Here is a 20,038-nt window from a genome sequence, read left to right on the forward strand (position 1 = left end):
ATCAGAAAGGGCCCAAGTGTGATTCTTCTGAAGACTCTGGAACTCAGCTTCCATAGCCTGTTCCCACTCAGGTATACCTTTAGCCTCTGAATATGTCCGAGGCTCAAAAACATTGTGTATGTTAGCCATGAGAGCAAAATTGACTGTACGCTGCTGTTTGCTCTTATTACGGGAGGTTCTACCCTCAATGAGCTCAGTATCCCTGAGATCACCAATGGTCTTGGCCCACCATTTAGGCCGGAGAGTAGAAGAGCTAACATCTGGAGGAGCTGGAAGAGGCTCAGGATCAGGAACAGGAGCAGCAGGAGGAGGATTATTCTCTGGAGGGAACTCAGGTAGTGCATCATCGAAAATAGATTCTGCATCATCCCTCCCATCAGGCGAACCTAATGGAATAAGAACACTGTGAGGCTGATCCTCAGAACTCTGCTCAAAAGAAGGGGACTGAAAGAATCCTCTGTCTTCATCAAATACAACATCACGACTGAAGATAAGACGTTCAGTGTCTATATCGATCAGTCTGTAGGCCTTATGGTGATCACTGTATCCTGTCATCATGAGTTTCTGACTTTTGGAATCCAACTTGGAGCGCTTAGCATCTGGAATCCAAACATAGGCAACCGAGCCAAAAACCTTCAGGTGGCTGATCTTAGGCTTCCGACCAGACCAAACCTCTTATGGAGTCTTCCCCTTAACAACTTGAGTAGGAGAACGGTTAAGGAGGTAGACAACAGTAAACACTGCTTCAGCCCAATACTTATTCGGAACACTCTTGTGTTGTAACATTGAGCGAGCCATCTCAACAACCGTACGATTGCGACGCTCGACAACACTGTTTTGCTGAGGAGTGTAGGGTGTAGTCAATTGGCGTTTGATGCCATGGGTATCACAGAAGTTGGAGAATGCAGAAGAACAAAATTCCCCCCCGTTATCTGTCCTAAGAGTAATGATGCTAGATCCAGACTCTTTTTCAACAAAGGACTTAAACTTCTGAAAGATACTAAATACATCTGATTTGTGTTTAAGAAAGTACACCCACATCTTTCTACTAAAATCATCTACAATAAGCAAAAAGTATTTGCAACCAGTAACAAAAGATGTATTCATAGGACCACAAATATCAGCATGAAGTAGTTGAAGTACCTTAGATGCGCGCCAAGACTTTCCATGTGTGAATGAAGTCCGATGCTGTTTGCCAGCTTGACAGGCGCCACATACTCCAAGATGCTGAGTCTGAATATCAGGTAACCTTGAAACAAGTCCCTCCCGAGAGAGTTGAGATAGATACTGAATGTTGAGATGTCCATATCTTTGATGCCACAAAGTGCTTAGAGGAGAAACACGAGCTGCCAAAGCCACTTCAGGAGAATCACCAGTGTCAAGAAGCCTGTATAAACCATGATCCTCTAGACCAACAGCGATAGTAAGACGAGTCTCCCGATCAATGATGGAACACTTGTGAGCACTAAACACCACATCTAGCTGAGGAGAATTCCTCATAATCTGACTGACATAGAGCAGATTATGTTCCATACCAGGAACATAGTACACATTCAGGAAGATGAGATTCCTGCCACCAGACTGTATCTGAACAGTGCCTCTGCCAACAATTGTATACTCCTCACCTCCGCCAAATACAACGGAATCACTGAAAAATGAGAAGTCTGTAAACCAGTCACGCCAATGAGAAAAGTGACGTGATGCACCAGAGTCGATGTACCAAGCAGAAGACTTGGCATGATCTGAAGACCTCTTAGCCATAAAGGCATAAAAGGCAGACTCCTTTTGCTCGAAATGTTCAGCAACATGCGCCTTCTGGTGTGACCCTCCCTGCTTCTTTTGTTTAGAAGCGAGCCTCTGACGGCAATCTTTCTTCATATGGCCGTACTTGTGACAGTAATTGCACTGCACATTCTTCTTCTTAGCTCCATCCTGTGTCTGAGAAGAGCCTTTCTGCTGAGAAGACTGAGAGGATTGAAATTTGCCTTTATTCTTGTGAAAGGATTGGGCTGTGAAGGCATTTTCCGAGGAGGCTGATGTAGTACCACTACCAAACTGTTGTTTCTAGCGATCCTGCTGTAGAAGTTTGGTGCACAATTCTGAAAACTTCAGATCAACATTAGTGGAAGTAATATTGAGGGTCTCAATGAAGTGTTCATACGATTTCGGAAGACTTTTCAGAGTGATTACTACCATGTCTTCTTCCTTCATAGTCCGACCAATAGCTTCGAGCTTATCTCGAATATCCTTAATCCTCGTGAGGTGTTCCTGTAAGGACATACGTTCGTCCATCATAATGGAGAACAGCTGATTCTTTAGAAAGAATGCTCGGCTCTTATCGGATGTCTCATGCAATTCCTTCAGATGCTTCCAGATGTCGGAAGCTGTCTTGCCGGAATGAATCTGTGGTAACTGATCATCAGTCACTGAGAGTTTGAGAAGCATAATTGCCTCCCGATTGCGTTCATCAAACTTATCTTGATCTGCACCAGGTGTACCAGGACTGAGTTCTTTTCCCAAAACAAGCTGGTCAAGACGCCTATATTCAAAAATGGTCAACATACGCTGTTTCCAGATGTTGTAATTGTGGCCATTAAAGCGTTGACTGCCTTCTAACATCAGATTGGTGAGAGAAGCCATTTGCACGTTTCCCAATGTACTGAAAGATGAGAGAAAACCCAGAAGGAATCTGAAAACCAAATTCAAATCCGTTGGCTCGAAAATCGAGGCAAAGAAAACGATGCACCCAGAAAAATCGGGCAACTACCCAGATTAGGTTTTGAAAAACCCAACAAGAATCTGCAAGAAAAATTTATTTTCGATGAAAACTGGAAGGTAAACACCTTAATCGAAAAAAATTCCGAAGGTCGTGGGAGCCATGGAATTCATAGAAAATTTTGCAGAGGTTCCTGAGCAGAAATAGAAGAACACACAACCCCAAACATGGAATCCCCTGTCGGAATGGAGGTCGGGTGGCAAAACAAAATGCTGCTGGAAACAAATGTAAATCGCGCAGCCGGAAAATGCAAAAACGTGCTCTGTGAAGTTCGCGCGTGGGCCACGGAGGGAAGCACGAGCAGAAATGGTTATCGCGCGGACCAGCAACAGGACGTTTGGCGGGCCGAGACAAATCCCGCGTGGGCCAACAACAGGACGCGGGTGGATCTTACGTCGCGCGCGGAAAAAAAAATCGCGCGGACAAAGATAGACAGATCGCCAAAAGAAATCGCGATCACCTGCACCCCGTGTTGCTGGCAGACTGCGGAATGATCACAGGTCGCAAAAAAAATGCGACTATACAAACCCGCGAGGTAGTCACAGGAGCTAGGAAACTGAAAAAACCCTAGAAGGATTTTTTTTAAAACCAGAAATAATTTCGAAAATTTCCACTAATTGGAAATTAGAATTAAAAAATTTTCGAAAAAATTTCTCCTATAGCTCTGATACCATAAAACAAATGCAGAAGCATATGGATTTCAAAAAATTGATTCATTAACAGAATGAGCAAGACGCTCATAAATAATACAAGAATATTTACAAGAATAGCAAGTTTCTAATAAGAAACTGCTGAGAAGATCGTAGATGATCTAACTAAAATAGAATATACACTATTGAGCATTAATACTAAAATTAACATTATTTTAATATTCTATTAATACCACCTTACATTGCCCGCAGAGAGTGGTTTTATACAATACAAAGTATCACTGAAATTGAGACTCCCTCTCAATCGAAATTTCATTTTCCACAATACCAAGTCTATCCCTGAAGTACACAAACTTCACTTTGGATAGAGGCTTGGTGAGGATATCTGCAACCTGCTCATCAGTGCTGACATACTTTAGCTGGATAGCACCTCTTTGCACCATGTCCCGAATAAAATGATAATGGGTTTCCACATGTTTTGACCTGTCATGAAACACTGGATTGATAGACATTTTAATACAACTTTGATTATCACAGTGAATAACTGTAGAATCCCATGGCTGACCAAACAGCCCAGCAAGAAGCTTACGAAGCCACACTGCTTCTCTAGATGCTACACTTGCTGCAATATACTCAACTTCAGCAGTACTCAATGCCACTGAGGATTGTTTTCTGCAAGCCCAAGAGATCACTGCAGAACCCAAGCTAAAACAAATACCAGAGGTGCTTTTCCTGTCTTTGAGGCTTCCAGCCTAGTCTGCATCAGAATAACCTTCCAAGGTTATTGGAGTGTTAAGTGGATACTTCAGCCCAAAACCAACTGTGCCCCGCAAGTATCTTAGGATATGCTTGGCTGCAACAAGGTGAACATGCTTGGGCAAGCTCATGAACTGACTGAGAGCATTTACAGCAAAACATATGTTTGGTCTAGTGTTAACTAGATACATCAGTGATCGAATCAACTGTCGGTACTCGGATGGATCTGCAAATTCAGAGTTAGCTGCAGAAACACTTAACTTCTTTGAGTTAGATTTCATAGGAGTAGACATTGGTTTACAATCCATCATTCTAAATCTTTTCAAAATGTCAATAGTATACTTCCCTTGACTTAGAAAGATTTCGTTAGATCTTTGCCATACTTCTAGACCTAGGAAATAATGCATTAGACCTAAATCTTTCATTTCAAATTCTGAAGCTAGTTCTTTCTTTCATCTAATAATAAGTTCATCTTTACCAGTAAGAAATAAGTCATCCACATAAAGAACTAGAATTAGCATTTCATCATTGGCTACTTTAAAGTAAATGTTAGGGTTAGCATCATTTTTACAAAAACCTAGACTTAGCAAGTATTTATAGCCTGAATGCCTTGGAGGATTCACTGTATCCGACTAGCATGCCTTTCTTTCCGGAGGGTTCCAACTTTGATCGTTTTTCCTTGGGCACATGAACATAGACGGGACTTCCAAAGATTCTGAGGTGACTAATGTCTGGTTTGGATCTTGTGAAGGCTTCTTCCGGGGTCATGTTCTTTAGAGCACGATGAGGACATCTGTTCTGGATGTATACTGCTGTTCTAGAAGCCTCAACCCATAGGAAGGTCTGCAAGTCTTGATCGTGGATCATAGCCTTTGTAGCTTCCACAATGGTCCTATTCTTTCTTTCAACAACACCATTTTGTTGAGGATTGTATGGAACCAGAGAAACGAAACTCGGACTCGGCTCGGACTCGGCAAGGCCAAATCGGACTCGGACTCGGGACTCGGCGTCAGACTCGGCTCCAGACTCGGCTGGACTCGGGAAAGTGAAAAACTCAAAAAATTTAGAGATTTTTTAAGATTTAAAACTTGTTTCATGCACCCTTTATTGAATAAGACACAATAACATCATCAAACTTGGCTCATTTCATTACATAATACATACACAAGTATACATCTATGATCTATCACATAAGCATAAACGCAAATTGTAGCTGAAGGAAATAACAAACATAGATATATAAATATTGTCAAATGTATACAATATTACAAAACTCATGGAATAAAAAATCCATGTCATCATATGATCATCATCAAATGTTCCATACAAATAACAAAGGTAAATACATCTACAAGCCTATGGCGCAGAGGAGTCTGCACCCTCCGGCCCCGACGTCGGCTCCGATGAAGGCCCCGCCCCCCTACGAAGGCGTCTAAGGTAGGTCATAGATGATTGGGCAGCCATAGCCGCTCCTCGTGACACCACGCCATGCTCACCAACATCAGGAACATCTGTGTCACTGTCACCATCTCTGTCACTATCACCATCTGCCTCTGAATCTCCTCTCTCTGCTCGTGCTCTCTGCTCCTCCTCTGCCATGGCTACAGCCTCAGCCTCTATATCTACCTGGTCGATCCAATCAGTGTCATCATCACTAAAGACAGCCACAGGATCTGTCTCAATGGCCCACTCTGCCTCAGGATCAACCTCATCTAGAATGATAGGAGAGATGTCAGCTAATGCATTCTTTCTCATTCTCAGGCGGAGGTTATAGTGAACAAAGATAAGATCATTCATCTTCTCCACGGATAATCTATTGCGCCTCTTGGAGTGTATGTGCTCAAACATACTCCAATTGCGCTCACAACCAGATGCACTGCATGGTTGGCTCAAGATGCGAATGGCCAACTTCTGAAGATTTGGTGTCGTTGGGCCAAAAAAGTTCCACCAATTATCTGAGTTTGAAATGAGAAAAATAAATAAAATCAGTCTCTCATAAACTCATTTAACAATATACAATAAAACTAAAATTAAGCCTTACAATTTATTTTTACCTGGCATCATAGTTGTCCTACTTTCTTTGGCGATAGGACGAGAAAAGGTCTCCCCTTGTGCATTTGAGAACAACTGTAGCTCTCGCATAAGATCTGACTGAGTACAACCAACAGGTGCCATCTTCTCCATGACTGAGTATAGCCCATCAAGGACCTCCGCATCAGCCCTGAAAGTAGGGCTAAAATGGAATGCCGGATTCAAATAATAGGCTGCTGCATGGATGGGCCTATGAAGCTGATGATGCCATCTCTTATCAATGATCTGCCAAATGGGACCATACTTGTTCTCATCTCCTGCATAGATAGATTTGATGCCCTCTTTCGCCCTATCCATGCCCTCATATATGTAGCCCATTGCGGGCTTTTCTCCATCCGCAACTCGCAACAAAACCACCAAGGGCTTAACAAACTGTAAAATTGAAAATATTGTGTAATTTAAAACATGAGCAAATAAGAGAATATGATGAATAAGTTATAAAACAAAAAGTTAAATAAAAATTGTAGAATTTATAAAAAAATTACCTTCACTATCTCATCACAAGGGCTCCAAAAGCCTCGCTCATCAAAAATGCAGTCTGCCATATCTTTTCCTGCTGGGGTGGCAGCATAGGATGAGGAAGACCACTCCTCACCAACAATCATACGTCTCAAGGCCATCTTACAACGAAGCATGGACTGCAATGTGATGAAGTTTGTGGCAAATCTTGTGATTCCTGGACGAGCTAACTCCTTATGCTCTGTGTATTGTCTCATAAGAGCCAACACCCATGAATGATTATATACAAATTTGCACACATTTCTTGCCTTTTCTACACATGTCTTGACCCATGGAAGTTTTCCAATATCCTCTAACATGAGGTCAATGCAATGGGCGGCACATGGAGTCCAAACTATAGATGGGTGCCTCTCCATCAATAGTCTGCCTGCAACAACATAATTTGTTGCATTGTAATTAATGAGGTTACAAAATAGAAATTAATTTGCAAACAAAATTAGTTTGTAATCAAAAGTTTACCTGCAGCAACATAATTTGGTGCATTGTCAGTCACCACCTGTACCACGTTCTCTTCACCCACCTCATTAATCACCTCCTCTATCTGCTCACATAGGTAGGTGGCATTCTTGCAATGGGCGGAGGCATCAATAGACTTGATGAAAACGGTGCCCCCTGAAATAAAAAAATAAAGCAAGATCAATGATCATTCAATAAATCATTAAATAAAAAATAAAAAATTAATGCCTAAATGAAACTAAAATTAATCAATCACCTGCGGAAGAAACAAGAAAATTAAGGAGAGTTCTATTTCTCCTGTCTGTCCAACCATCAGTCATGATGGTGCAACCTTTAGTGCTCCATATTTGGCGTTGATCACCCAATTCTTTCTTCACATCATTCACCAATTCAATCAAAATGGGTTCGCTCAAATCAAACTCAGAAGGGGCTTTGAACCCCGCCCCACAAATGGTAAGGGCATCAACCATTTCTTGCCAATAAGGTGACCTGTCACAAATAATTTTAATGAGATAAGTATGTACTATGTATAATGAACTATATACAACAAAAATTAATACGAACAATCAAATTATAAAAATTAAAACAATCAAACATAAAACATTTACCTGGCTGTGAAGAATGGAATATTGCCATAGATCCAAAATCTGCCAACTGCCATTTTAGCAGCATCATGGACCTCCTTGTTCCAACCCATGCTCTCAAGTGACTGTTGGGACCCAGGAGTAGTGCGAGGTGCAAAAAAGGTATCCAACCTAGATTTACGAATCCTAGGTCCAATGCTAACATTCCCACTACCACTGCCAGTGCTAGGAACATGAGAAGGGGCAGAGGCACTGGCACTAGCACTGACACTTATAGAAGCAGAACCGGAAGCATGAGTAGTAGCAAAATGAGTGGGACGATATGAAGGTAAGGAAGAAGGCCCTCCAACACAACCTAATTGTGTCCCTGTTCCTAAAGGTGCATGTCTCCCAATGACTGTGAGATCCTCTTTTTCTTTCCTTTTCCTTTCAATTTCTTCAACCATTACATAGCAATCACGTACGGCCTCAGTGACTGCTTTTGTGCATGGGTCGGCATCATGCCCACGCACACCAGCAATATGGTATTTCAATCTATATATGCCTCCATGGAATATTGTTTTGCAAAATATACACTTTGTTTGCCCTTTTCTTTGCCCTGGAAAATCCTCATGATATTTCCAAGCAGGGTCCTTTCTAATGGGAGGTCTAGAAGAGGACATTGTATGATTGTTTTGTGAAACTTGAGGCAAATAAGAATGTGAAGGTTGCTGCAATAAAACATTACAAATGCAAAAATAAATTAAGACATTCATTCTATGTTGTGCATTCATAATTTCATTCTCATTGAACATTTTTTTCAAAAAAGCTAAAGTAGGGTAACTAGGGTTTGCAATTTTATTTTTTTTAAATTGTAGGGTTTGTCAAACCGTACTTTAAAAAAAATAAAATTACAAACCCTGGGCCTACATAGTAACATAGAAAAGATTTTGGAATAAAATGTAAAACTTTCAAAAAAAAAAGAATAGAAAAATGAATTTTTGCATATAAGAAACAAAAAAATCTCAAAAAAACAATGTTACCAACTTACCTCTTAGAACTCTTGAAGAAAATTGAAGAAATTGAAGAAATCTTCCTTGCTGGTTTTTCTTCAATGCACCCTTGTTATTCTTTTTATCTCACTTTACTCCTCCTATTTTTGCAAATGAATGAAATGAAAGTCACTTTTAGGTATAAAACAAAAATAACACAAAAAAAAAGAGTCAAAAAAACCATTTAAAATTGTTTTTTTTTTAACTTATCTTTCACATCGCCGCCGGCCGAGTCCCAGGCACGGGACTCGGCCAAACTCGCCAAACTCGCCAAACTCGGCGAGTCTGGCGAGTCTGGCGCCTGGACTTGGCCGAGTCCGAGTCCGAGTCCCCAGGACTCGGTGAGGGTGACTCGCACTCGGACTCGCCTAGTCCAGGCGAGTTTAGGCGATTTTCGTTTCTCTGTATGGAACACAAAACTCTCTCTTAATTCCTGACTCAACACAAAAATCATGAAAGCTACCGGAGGTGTACTCACCTCCATTGTCAGATCTTAAACATTTGATTCTTTTACCAGAGAAGTTTTCAGTTAATGCTTTAAACTCCTTAAATTTACTTAAGACTTCATCAGATTCTTTAGATTTCAAGAAGTAGATCCAAGTTTTCCTAGAGAAATCATCTATGAAGATTACATAATAAAGGAATCCACTAGGAGATGCTACAGACATAGGACCACATAAATCAGAGTGAACAAGTTCTAGTTTGTCTTTAGCTCTATTTTCACTTTTATGAAATGGACTTTTAACATTCTTACCAATAGCACAACCTTTACAAGTGTTATCATGAATTTGACTGAGTTTAGGCATACCTTTAACTAACCTTTCAAGAGATGGAAGGGCTTGATAATGTAGATGTCCAAGTCTTCTATGCCATAACTCACAGGATTCCGGAGCCTCATTAATGAGTGCTTGAATAGGGTTAGTAGAGAGCTTATAAAGACTATCATATCTATGGCCAATTATACGAGCAGATTTAAAACTATCTTTCTTAGACCAAGCAAGAACTTTTCCTTCAAAAAATGCAATTTGATAACCTTTATCTTCTAGAACAGAAATGGAAATTAGATTTCTTTTAATTCCAGGAACAAACAATATATCACTGAGATGCAAGGAAATACCGAAATCTAATTTTAGAGAAGTAGAGCCAGAACCTCTTACCGAATAACGAGCGTCATCACCAATTACCACGTGAAGGCTGGTATCTGAGGGAACACTGCTAGATAGAGTGGAGATGAATAAGAAGTCATTTGTTCTGAGACTTCATTTAGGTTTGCTTCACTTTGGTTAGGGTTAAACTGACATTCCTTAGCTTAGTGACCGAATTTGTCACATCTAAAACATCGCACACGCGAAGTATCTCTTGGTTTTTTCCAAGGGTGTTGGGAACTAAAAGATCTGGATTCCCTATTTCTTTTAGGATAAGGATGCTTTCAATTTCCCCTTTTCTTGCATTGAGCTGCAAGCATGTGATGGTCATCTACATGGGGGCTCTTGGATTGACTCCTTGTGATGAGGCAAGACTCTTCTTGGATGCAATCATTCTTAAGGCGATCAAGTGAAGGTAACTCAGACCGACCACTTATGGTTTGGATAAATGACTCCCATGAGAGAGGTAGACTATTAAGGGCAATCATGACAAGGTCTTTGTCTTCCATGTTATGACCAATTAAACCTAGCTGAATCTTTAGTTTTGAAATTTTCATGAAGTAGGAAATCATAGAATCTTCCTTAGCCATTTTTATATTAAGTAGTTGTTGTCTTAATGTAATTGCCCTACTAAGATTATTAACTTCATATGTACAATTAAAAGGGAATCAATAATTAATTGTTTAATGGTAAAGGAGGCCGACATGTTTGAGAAGCTATGTCTCCTATAAATGCAGCACATACTTCTCATTATCATAGTCAAGTTTTTCAAGCTGATGAAATTATATTCGGTGAAGAGCGAATTTTATACTAAGGCATTTGGAATAGCAAACTCCTCTAGATAGTGGCAGTAGACAGCGAACTTCATTAGCTTGCAGAAGATTCAAATTGAAGGCAGCGAACTCCTATCCTAAATAGGAGAGAGCGAACTCAACCAAACAGTAGCAGATCCCAAACAGTAGACAGCGAACTCCACAAGAGGCAGCAGACCACTCAACCAAACAGTAGCAGATCCCAAACAGTAGACAGCGAACTCCACAAGAGGCAGCAGACCATCTCCAAAATATAGAAGACTTCTTTAAAGAACTGTGATTAGATGAGGAGGACTGCAAACTGATTGAAGAGTATTTCATCTCTTACACATAGTGGCTGCAACTCCAGATAAGTGTGTAATGTTCAGTTGAATTCTAAATCATAAATCAGATCTGAGGATCCTTTGGCTGGGTTTTTCCTCCTAGGAGGTTTTCCCAGGGTAACTGCGCATTGTCTTTAACATTTTCATTTCCCTTATTATGCTTAAAGTATGGAAAACAATAAATTAATTAACCTAATTCTAAATTTCTGAGTCTTATTCAATCTGAAAGTACTAAGAATAACATGGTATCAGAGCTAATTGGTTAGATCAATCTTCAGATTTAAAATTCAGTACACCTTTATTTTCAGTTTGCTGTAGCTTTTGCAAATCAGGTCAATGGGGCTGAAAGTTGAAGATAGGCTTGATGGGAATCTAAATTTTACTGCATGGAAAGTTATAATCAAGTTGGCTCTTGAGGAAGAAGACCTTCTTCAATTCATAGAAGAAAAGGAGCTAATTGAGCCTTCGGATGCAGCTGAGTTGAAACAATTCAAAAAGGATGCTATCAAGGCCAGGAAGATTCTCATTGATTCAGTCAAAGACCACCTCATCACCTCTATCGCCTCATTCACCACTGCTAGGGAAATGTTCAGCCATCTACAAGGTACATATGAAGTTAATAATCTTAGTAGGGCAATTACATTAAGACAACAACTAGTAGAATATTAAAATAAGTCACAGTTCTTTAAAGAAGTCTTCTATATTTTGGAGATGGTTTGCTGCCTCTTGTGGAGTTCGCTGTCTACTGTTTGGGATCTGCTACTGTTTGGTTGAGTTCGCTCTCTCCTATTTAGGATAGGAGTTTGCTGCCTTCAATTTGGATCTTCTGCAACCTAATGAAGTTCGCTATCTACTGCCACTATCTAGAGGAGTTTGCTATTCCAAATGCCTTAGTATAAAATTTGCTCTTCACCGAATATAATTTCATCAGCTTGAAAAACATGATTATGATAATGAGAAGTATGCGTTGCATTTATAGGAGACATATAGCTTCTCAAACATGTCGGCCTCCTTTACCATTAAACAATTAATTATTGATTCCCTTGTAATTGATAGAGCCGACCCTATCAAGGAGGCGTGTTGAGTTGAGTGAAGCGTGGAAGTCTCTTTAGGTGAGGGCCGAGAGGTATTGGGCCTGGCCCTATATGAAGGGGGGGGGGGATTCCAATGTTGCCCAAGGCAATTGGAATCCGCTAGCCCTAATTACAAACAACACTCCCTCTTAATTAGGGAATAGAATCATAATCATAATCTTCCAGCATGCACACAAGCATAGACTGGATCCACCTTGCATTGCTCACAGAGGGTGGAGAGGATCGTTTACTACCATCTTACATTGCTCGCAGAGGATGGTCAAAGGTTACAATACCATCTTGCATTGCTCGCAGAGGATGGTTTAACAATTTACACTTCCTTTTACAATACCATCTTACATTGCCCGCAGAGGATGGTTAATAATTATACTTCTCCCTGAGAAGTTTACAATACCACCTTACATTGCCCGCAGAGGGTGGTTTAATATTTACAATACCATCTTACATTGCCCGCAGAGGATGGATAATAATTACACTTCTCCCTGAGAAGTTTACAATACCACCTTACATTGCCCGCAGAGGGTGGTTAACATTTACAACACCATCTTACATTGCCCGCAGAGGATGGTTAAGAATTATACTTCTCCCTGAGAAGTTTTACAATACCTAAAACAAATGCAGAAGCATATGGATTTCAAAGAATTGATTCATTAACAGAATGAGCAAGACGCTCATGAATAATACAAGAATATTTACAAGAATAGCAAGTTTCTAATAAGAAACTGCTGAGAAGATTGTAGACAATCTAACTAAAATAGAATATACACTATTGAGCATTAATACTAAAATTAACATTATTTTAATATTCTACTAGTTGTTGTCTTAATGTAATTGCCCTACTAAGATTATTAACTTCATATGTACCTTGTAGATGGCTGAACATTTCCCTAGCAGTGGTGAATGAGGCGATAGAGGTGATGAGGTGGTCTTTGACTGAATCAATGAGAATCTTCTTGGCCTTGATAGCATCCTTTTTGAATTGTTTCAACTCAGCTACATCCGAAGGCTCAATTAGCTCCTTTTCTTCTATGAATTGAAGAAGGTCTTCTTCCTCAAGAGCCAACTTGATTCAAACTTTCCACGCAGTAAAATTTAGATTCCCATCAAGCCTATCTTCAACTTTCAGCCCCATTGACCTGATTTGCAAAAGCTACAACAAACTGAAAATAAAGGTGTACTGAATTTTAAATCTGAAGATTGATCTAACCAATTAGCTCTGATACCGTGTTATTTTTAGTACTTTCAGATTGAATAAGACTCAGAAATTTAGAATTAGGTTAATTAATTTATTGTTTTCCATACTTTAAGCATAATAAGGGAAATGAAAATGCTAAAGACAATGCACAGTTACCCTGGGAAAACCTCCTAGGAGGAAAAACCCAGCCAAAGGATCCTCAGATCTGATTTATGATTTAGAATTCAACTGAACATTACACACTTATCTGGAGTTGCAGCCACTATGTGGAAGAGATGAAATACTCTTCAATCAGTTTGCAGTCCTCATCTAAGCACAATTCTTTAAAGAAGTCTTCTATATTTTGGAGATGGTCTACTGCCTCTTGTGGAGTTCGCTGTCTACTGTTTGGGATCTGCTACTGTTTGGTTGAGTGGTCTGCTGCCTCTTGTGGAGTTCGCTGTCTACTGTTTGGGATCTGCTACTGTTTGGTTGAGTTCGCTCTCTCCTATTTAGGATAGGAGTTCGCTGCCTTCAATTTGGATCTTCTGCAAGCTAATGAAGTTCGCTGTCTACTGCCACTATCTAGAGGAGTTTGCTATTCCAAATGCCTTAGTATAAAATTCGCTCTTCACCGAATATAATTTCATCCGCTTGAAAAACTTGATTATGATAATGAGAAGTATGCGCTGCATTTATAGGAGACATATAGCTTCTCAAACATGTCGGCCTCCTTTACCATTAAACAATTAATTATTGATTCCCTTTTAATTGATAGAGCCGACCCTATCAATGAGGCATGTTGAGTTGAGTGAAGCGTGGAAGTCTCTTTAGGTGAGGGCCGAGAGGTATTGGGCCTGGACCTATATGAAGGGGGGGGGGGGATTCCAATGTTGCCCAAGGCAATTGGAATCCGCCAGCCCTAATTACAAACAACACTCACATGGGCAAATTAGGTGATAATGGGAATTTCGGCCTGGACCCTCTGGAAGGGTCAGGAGCGAAATTCCTTCTTTAGGCTTCATCTTATACTTTCTTTACCTCAATTCACCCTACAAGGCTCAAATAACCTCCCTCCAGTCTTTTCATTCCTTATGAATCAAAATCTTGTCTTGACACAAAGGGGAAATAGTGATTTTGAAGAATTTCGCTTTGGACCCTTTGGAAGGGTCAGGAGCGAAATTCACTTTTTGCTTGTCTATTCACACTAAATTTCACTTTCTTCACCTCACTTCACCTAGACTCCCTCACATTGAATCCACTTCCCAACTTGGCATCATTGGTTTGATCTTCACAAGGCCTAAAAAGTCAAATTCGCTCAAAAACCTAGCCAGGGACATGACCTATCTAGAATTTCGCTCTGGACCCTTTGGAGGGGTCAGGAGCAAAATTCCAATTTTAGCTCAAAAATTGCATCTTTGGTGATCAAACATCTTTCCAAGGCATTCCAAATAGCTTCTCTCACCCTAGTCCATGCTTGACTTAGCACAAAATTTGGAGAAAAGGATGGTTTTAGTGTTTTTCGCTCTGGACCCTTTGGAAGGGTCAGGAGCGAATTTCTTCTTCTAGCCCAAAATCATCATTTTTGGAGACAAAAATCCATTCAAGGGCAATCTCAAGGGCTTCTATCATCTTTGTCTAGGCCTGGCTTGGCACAAATGTGAGAGGAATAGGTGGATTTTAGAATTTCGCTCTAGACCTTCTGGAAGGGTCAGGAGCGAATTTCTTAATTTAGGCTTATTCTTCCATCATTTCAAGTTGAATTCACCTCAAAAGGCTAGAAAACACTTCCCCTCTCACATCGAACCCAAGTTTGACTTGATTTTGCAAGGGAAAATAGGTGGTTGAAGAATTTTCGCCCTGGACCCTATGGAAGGGTCATGAGCGATTTTCATCATTTGGCTCAATTCCTTCAAACTTGATAATTATTGACCATTCAAGGACATGCCTAAGGACAACTCTATTCTTGACCCACACTAGACTTGGCATAAATTTGAGGGAAAAGATAGGTTTTGCACAATTTCGCCTTGGACCCTTTGGAAGGGTCAGGAGGGATTTTCCTTTTCTAGCCCAAAATCATCATTCTTTCAATCCCAATCTTCTTTGCAAGGTAAAATTTCATCTCTTTTCGCCTAAGGAACAAGGTTTTAAGCCCTAGCAAGGTTGAAAATATAGGTTTTCAAGGAATTTCGCCTTGGACCCTTTGGAAGGGTTAGGAGCGAAATTTCCTTTCTTGGCCAAAACCCTCATTCTCCAACGCTTTCAAACATCCCCAAGGATTTCAATATGCCCATTCTCTCTTTCAACATGCCTTGGACATCAAAATTGGGTCAAACAAGGAAGGAAAAGCATTTTAGGTAGATTTTCGCTTTGGACCCTTTGGAAGGGTCAGGAGCGAAAATCTACCTAAAATGCTTTTCCTTCCTTGTTTGACCCAATTTTGATGTCCAAGGCATGTTGAAAGAGAGAATTCTAGGCTTGATATTTCATCTTTTATTGCTTTCCATCATTTCTCAAGGCAAGAATATGTCTATCCCTCCTCCATCATGCCTTGGACACTAAGAACTTGGCCTAACAAGGAAGAGAATGAGGTCCATGAAGATTTTCGCTCTGGACCCTTTGGAAGGGTCAGGAGCGAAAATCATGTTTTGAGGTTGATTTTTCATTTCTCCAACTCCAAACCACCTCAAGAGGCAAAGACATGCTATCTCACTTCCTTCCACGCCATAAAAACCCAAGGACTTGACCTCCTCCAATGGAAAAGTAGGTGTTTCTACGAATTTTGCTCTGGACCCTCTGGAAGGGTCAAGAGCGAAATTCACTATTTGGCTCAAAATCCTTCACTTTTCAATGCTTTCAAACATTTCCAATGGCAAAAGATGTCCATCCTTCCTTTCAAGACGCCTTGCAAATCAAAATTTGGTCAAACTAGGGAGGAAATGAGTCTTAGGAGGATTTTCGCTTTGGAGCCTTTGGAAGGGTCAGGAGCGAAAATCTTAGTTTAGGCTTGATCACTCACTTTTCAAACTTCAAACCACCTCAATAAGCAAACTTAGATCATTTTCCACCTAAGGAACAAGGATTGATGCCCAAATCAAGTAGCAAATGAGGTTTATAGTGAATTTCGCTCTGGACCCTTTGGAAGGGTCAGGAGCGAAATTCTCTTTTAGGCTAAGATCTTGATCTTCCAAAGCATCCCACTCCCTCTTAGGGCAAGAACATACTAATTCCTTCTCCATCATGCCAAAGCTTTAGCCAAAATAAGGAAGAAAATAAGAGCTACAAAGATTTTCTCTCTGGACCCTTTGGAAGGGTCGGGAGTGAAAATCATGTTTTGGGTTTGATCTTTGACTTTTCCAACTCTCATCCTCTTTGGGAGGCAAACATAGATCCCTCTCCTTTCATTTCCACCTTGGTCCCGACTCTGGCTAAAGGAAAAATGAGTGTTTTCAAGAATTTCGCTCTGGACCCTTTGGAAGGTTCAGGAGTGAAATTCACCCTTTAGGCTAGAATCCTTCATTCTTTTCACCTTTACTCATCTCCTAAGGCTAGAACATGTCAAAACACCTCTATACATGCCTAAGGAACTATGAATTTGATCTTGACAAGTGAGAAATTTAGGTGCATAAGGATTTTCGCTCTGGACCCTCTGGAAGGGTCAGGAGCGAAATTCCTAATCTTGGCCAAAATCCTTCACATTTTCACATCCCATCACCTCAAAACTAGAATGTTGGTCTAAACAAGGGAGAAAATGAGGTTTTCAAGAATTTCGCCCTGGACCCTTTGGAAGGGTCAGGAGTGAAATTCCTACTTTAGGCTAAATTCCATCATTTTGTCACCTCAAATCTCCTCTCAAAGACAAATGTGCATCAAAACCTTCCCATCACGCCCCAGAAGTCAACAAACTTGGTCATGTCAAAGAGCAAAGTGGAGAAAAAGAATTTCGCTCTGGACCCTTTGGAAGGGTTAGGAGCGAAAATCATCCTTGGGCTCAAATCTTGACTTCATTTTCAGATTTCCTCATTTAAACAAGCGTTTTTACCTTCATTCAAGCCTGGGAATGCGTTAGTTCTAGGTTTTGGTCAAAGTAGAATGTCTTATGGAGAATTTTGCTTTGGACCCTTTGGAAGGGTCAGGAGCGAAATTTGACATTTTGGTCTCTCCGTCAGGATCATTTTATGGAATATAACATTTAAGTATAAGTGACATTTCCTTATATCTTTCTTCGTTCTTATACTTTAAGTTATATTCCATATATACTGTCAGGATGTTTGAGAGTGGTTTCGGACCTCTAGGAGTTATATTGCAAAATCTAGTTTTTGGAGGATTCTTCAGTTTTCCAGACTTAGTCAAATTTCAGGATCAGGACATTCCAGACTTAGCCAAATTTCAGGATCAAGACATTCCAGACAGCCAAATTTCAGGGCATTTGAAGATCAGGATGACATTCCAGACTTCATCACTCACCAACTTGATCTAGCTCGGACCTTCAAGAATGATACTCACTCACCAAGCAAGACACAATCAGCAACAAGAGCAAAACCAGGCCCTAAGGAAGACTTTCAAAGAAACCCTAATTCTGGGGCCCCAAAGACTCAACCTAGCTCAAGCAGAGCCTGCTATCCAGGTGATCCCCCTGGTGACACTCGAAAAGAAAAGGCTAACAGACAAAACTCTAAAAAAGTAAGCAAAACCCCACAAAGCGAAAAAAGTAGGGGTCCCCATTTGCAATGGGGCGATGTTTGAATATGTCACAACACTACCATATCCTCTTCTTCCATCTTGTGATCAATGGCCTCTAGTTGATTGCTAATGTCGTTGATCATCATGATATCATCCTTCAAAGACATCTTGTCATCCATCATACTTGAGAACAACATATTCTTAAGGAGAATGCTCTGCCTTTGTTTGAGTTCATCAAGTGAGTCCAGATTTGTGGAGCAATCTTGCAATATGGCACTTTTGGAAGCATCTGGTCGGTGACAGATAATTTGAGTAACATAACTTCTTCACAGTTACGCTTATGAAACTTGTCTTGGGGTTTGCCTGCTGCTGTGGGACAAATAGAATTACCCAAAACAATTTGATCTAGGCATAGGTATTGGTACTCTTGAGTATTCACTATTTCTAGGTATTGTAATTTTTGCCATCAAATCTTTGGTTACCTTCCAACATGCTGTTGGTCAAAGATGCCATCCCTCCTGTTTTTCAAAGGCACCAAAAACAAGGTCAAAGTCAACTCCAGCAATAAACAATAAAAAATTGGGAAAAACTTTAACTTTTTTGTCAAAAATCAGTCAAACCCTTTGGTACAAATCCCTAGGTGCATATCACAACATGAAAAACCCTTGATTTGTCAAAAATTAGTCAAAAATAGGTGCTAGCAAAAATCACATGATTTTTGTGGAAAAAATCATCAAAAAATAGAAACCCTAGTCGAAACTTTGAAATCCACGATTAAAAAATTGTTAAAATTGTGGATTTGCAAAACCCTAATTATGTTGTAGAATCACGATTTTTGTAAAAAAAATCATCAGAAAACAAAAAAATGTCGGCCATTGTAGGAAACCCACGAATAACAACGATTTTTTTTTTCAAAAAAAATTGTCAAAAATGTTGTAGTGATAGCTGTGCATACATAGGGTTTCTTTGTTGTATTTTTTTTATGGTTTGTAATGTTCACTTGAAGGTAATACTCCAAATCGGGTAAAGCATCATGAAGCAAGGATGGCCGCAGCAAATTTTTTGGTATTATAATATATGGTTTCTTTTGCAAGATGCCAATATTGTGAGTTGTTGGTTTATGAATTGATAGTTGTTGAGAGAGCATCAATGCACCTAGTTGGAGTAAATTATCAAAAAATAGTGAGGTGACAATAGAATATCAAAAAAGAATCTGGCACAAAAGGCCTTGCAATAGTTTTTTTGATGAGTGGATGGATGGTAGGAACTACACATGGGTCAACTTTCTATTGAAGCTAAAGTAGGCAATTTCTAGTTTAGAAGTTGATTGATTTTTACTACATAGAAAAAAAAAATGCTAAGACTTTGTGCAATATGTTCTTGGAGGTGATCATGGAAGTAGGTGTTGATAATGTTGTCTTGTTGTGAGTGGAAATGTAACAACGTACCTAACAATCAGAATACTTCTTGAGAAGAAACATGGTCTTCTTTTTTGGTGGCCTTGTGGTGCCCATTACATTGATCTCTTAATTGATGAAACATGCTTGGATGGCTGACAATTGTGTTTGAAGAAGTGAGGAACATTACCAAATGTAGCTACAACCATCCTTGGGTACTAAACTTGATGGAAGAGCACACCAAATGAAAAGAATTTATACAATTGGTAGCCAATCAATTTCACCACCTACTTATCACATTATAACAACATTTCTTAAGGAGATGTTTATGAGCACTTAATGGATGGAGTCTCCATATATGAGAAAGGTTGAATTGGAAAGGGCCGTGAAGATCGTTTCTGGTGTGTTAGCAAAGACCATAGATAAGATGCGAGGTAACTTTTAACTCATCATTTTCAACCTAACAAAGTAATCAACTCCATTACTTTGTAAGTTTAACGTATTTTGTTTTAGGTAATGAAACTATTGGTCAAGGTTTTGAGTTTGG

General features: G+C 39.9%; 2 protein-coding genes across 2 annotated transcripts in view; one reads left to right on the top strand and one right to left on the bottom strand.

Annotated features, from left to right (window-relative positions):
• The window catches only part of LOC131046347 (pre-rRNA-processing protein ESF1), a 106,865-nt gene that overhangs the window by 59,505 nt on the left and 27,322 nt on the right, over positions 1-20,038 (top strand). The gene's annotated exons all lie outside the window — the stretch shown is intronic.
• On the bottom strand, positions 5,406-6,514 carry LOC131055533 (uncharacterized). The gene is made up of 2 exons (XM_059209533.1): positions 6,237-6,514; positions 5,406-6,137 (listed from the first exon to the last, which is right to left on the bottom strand). Exons 1-2 carry the CDS (start codon positions 6,364-6,366, stop codon positions 5,539-5,541), a joined length of 729 nt encoding a protein of 242 aa, XP_059065516.1. The 5' UTR covers positions 6,367-6,514; the 3' UTR covers positions 5,406-5,538.

This window comes from Cryptomeria japonica, chromosome 8 (genome assembly GCF_030272615.1).
Source record: "Cryptomeria japonica chromosome 8, Sugi_1.0, whole genome shotgun sequence".
Taxonomy (NCBI): domain Eukaryota; kingdom Viridiplantae; phylum Streptophyta; class Pinopsida; order Cupressales; family Cupressaceae; genus Cryptomeria; species Cryptomeria japonica.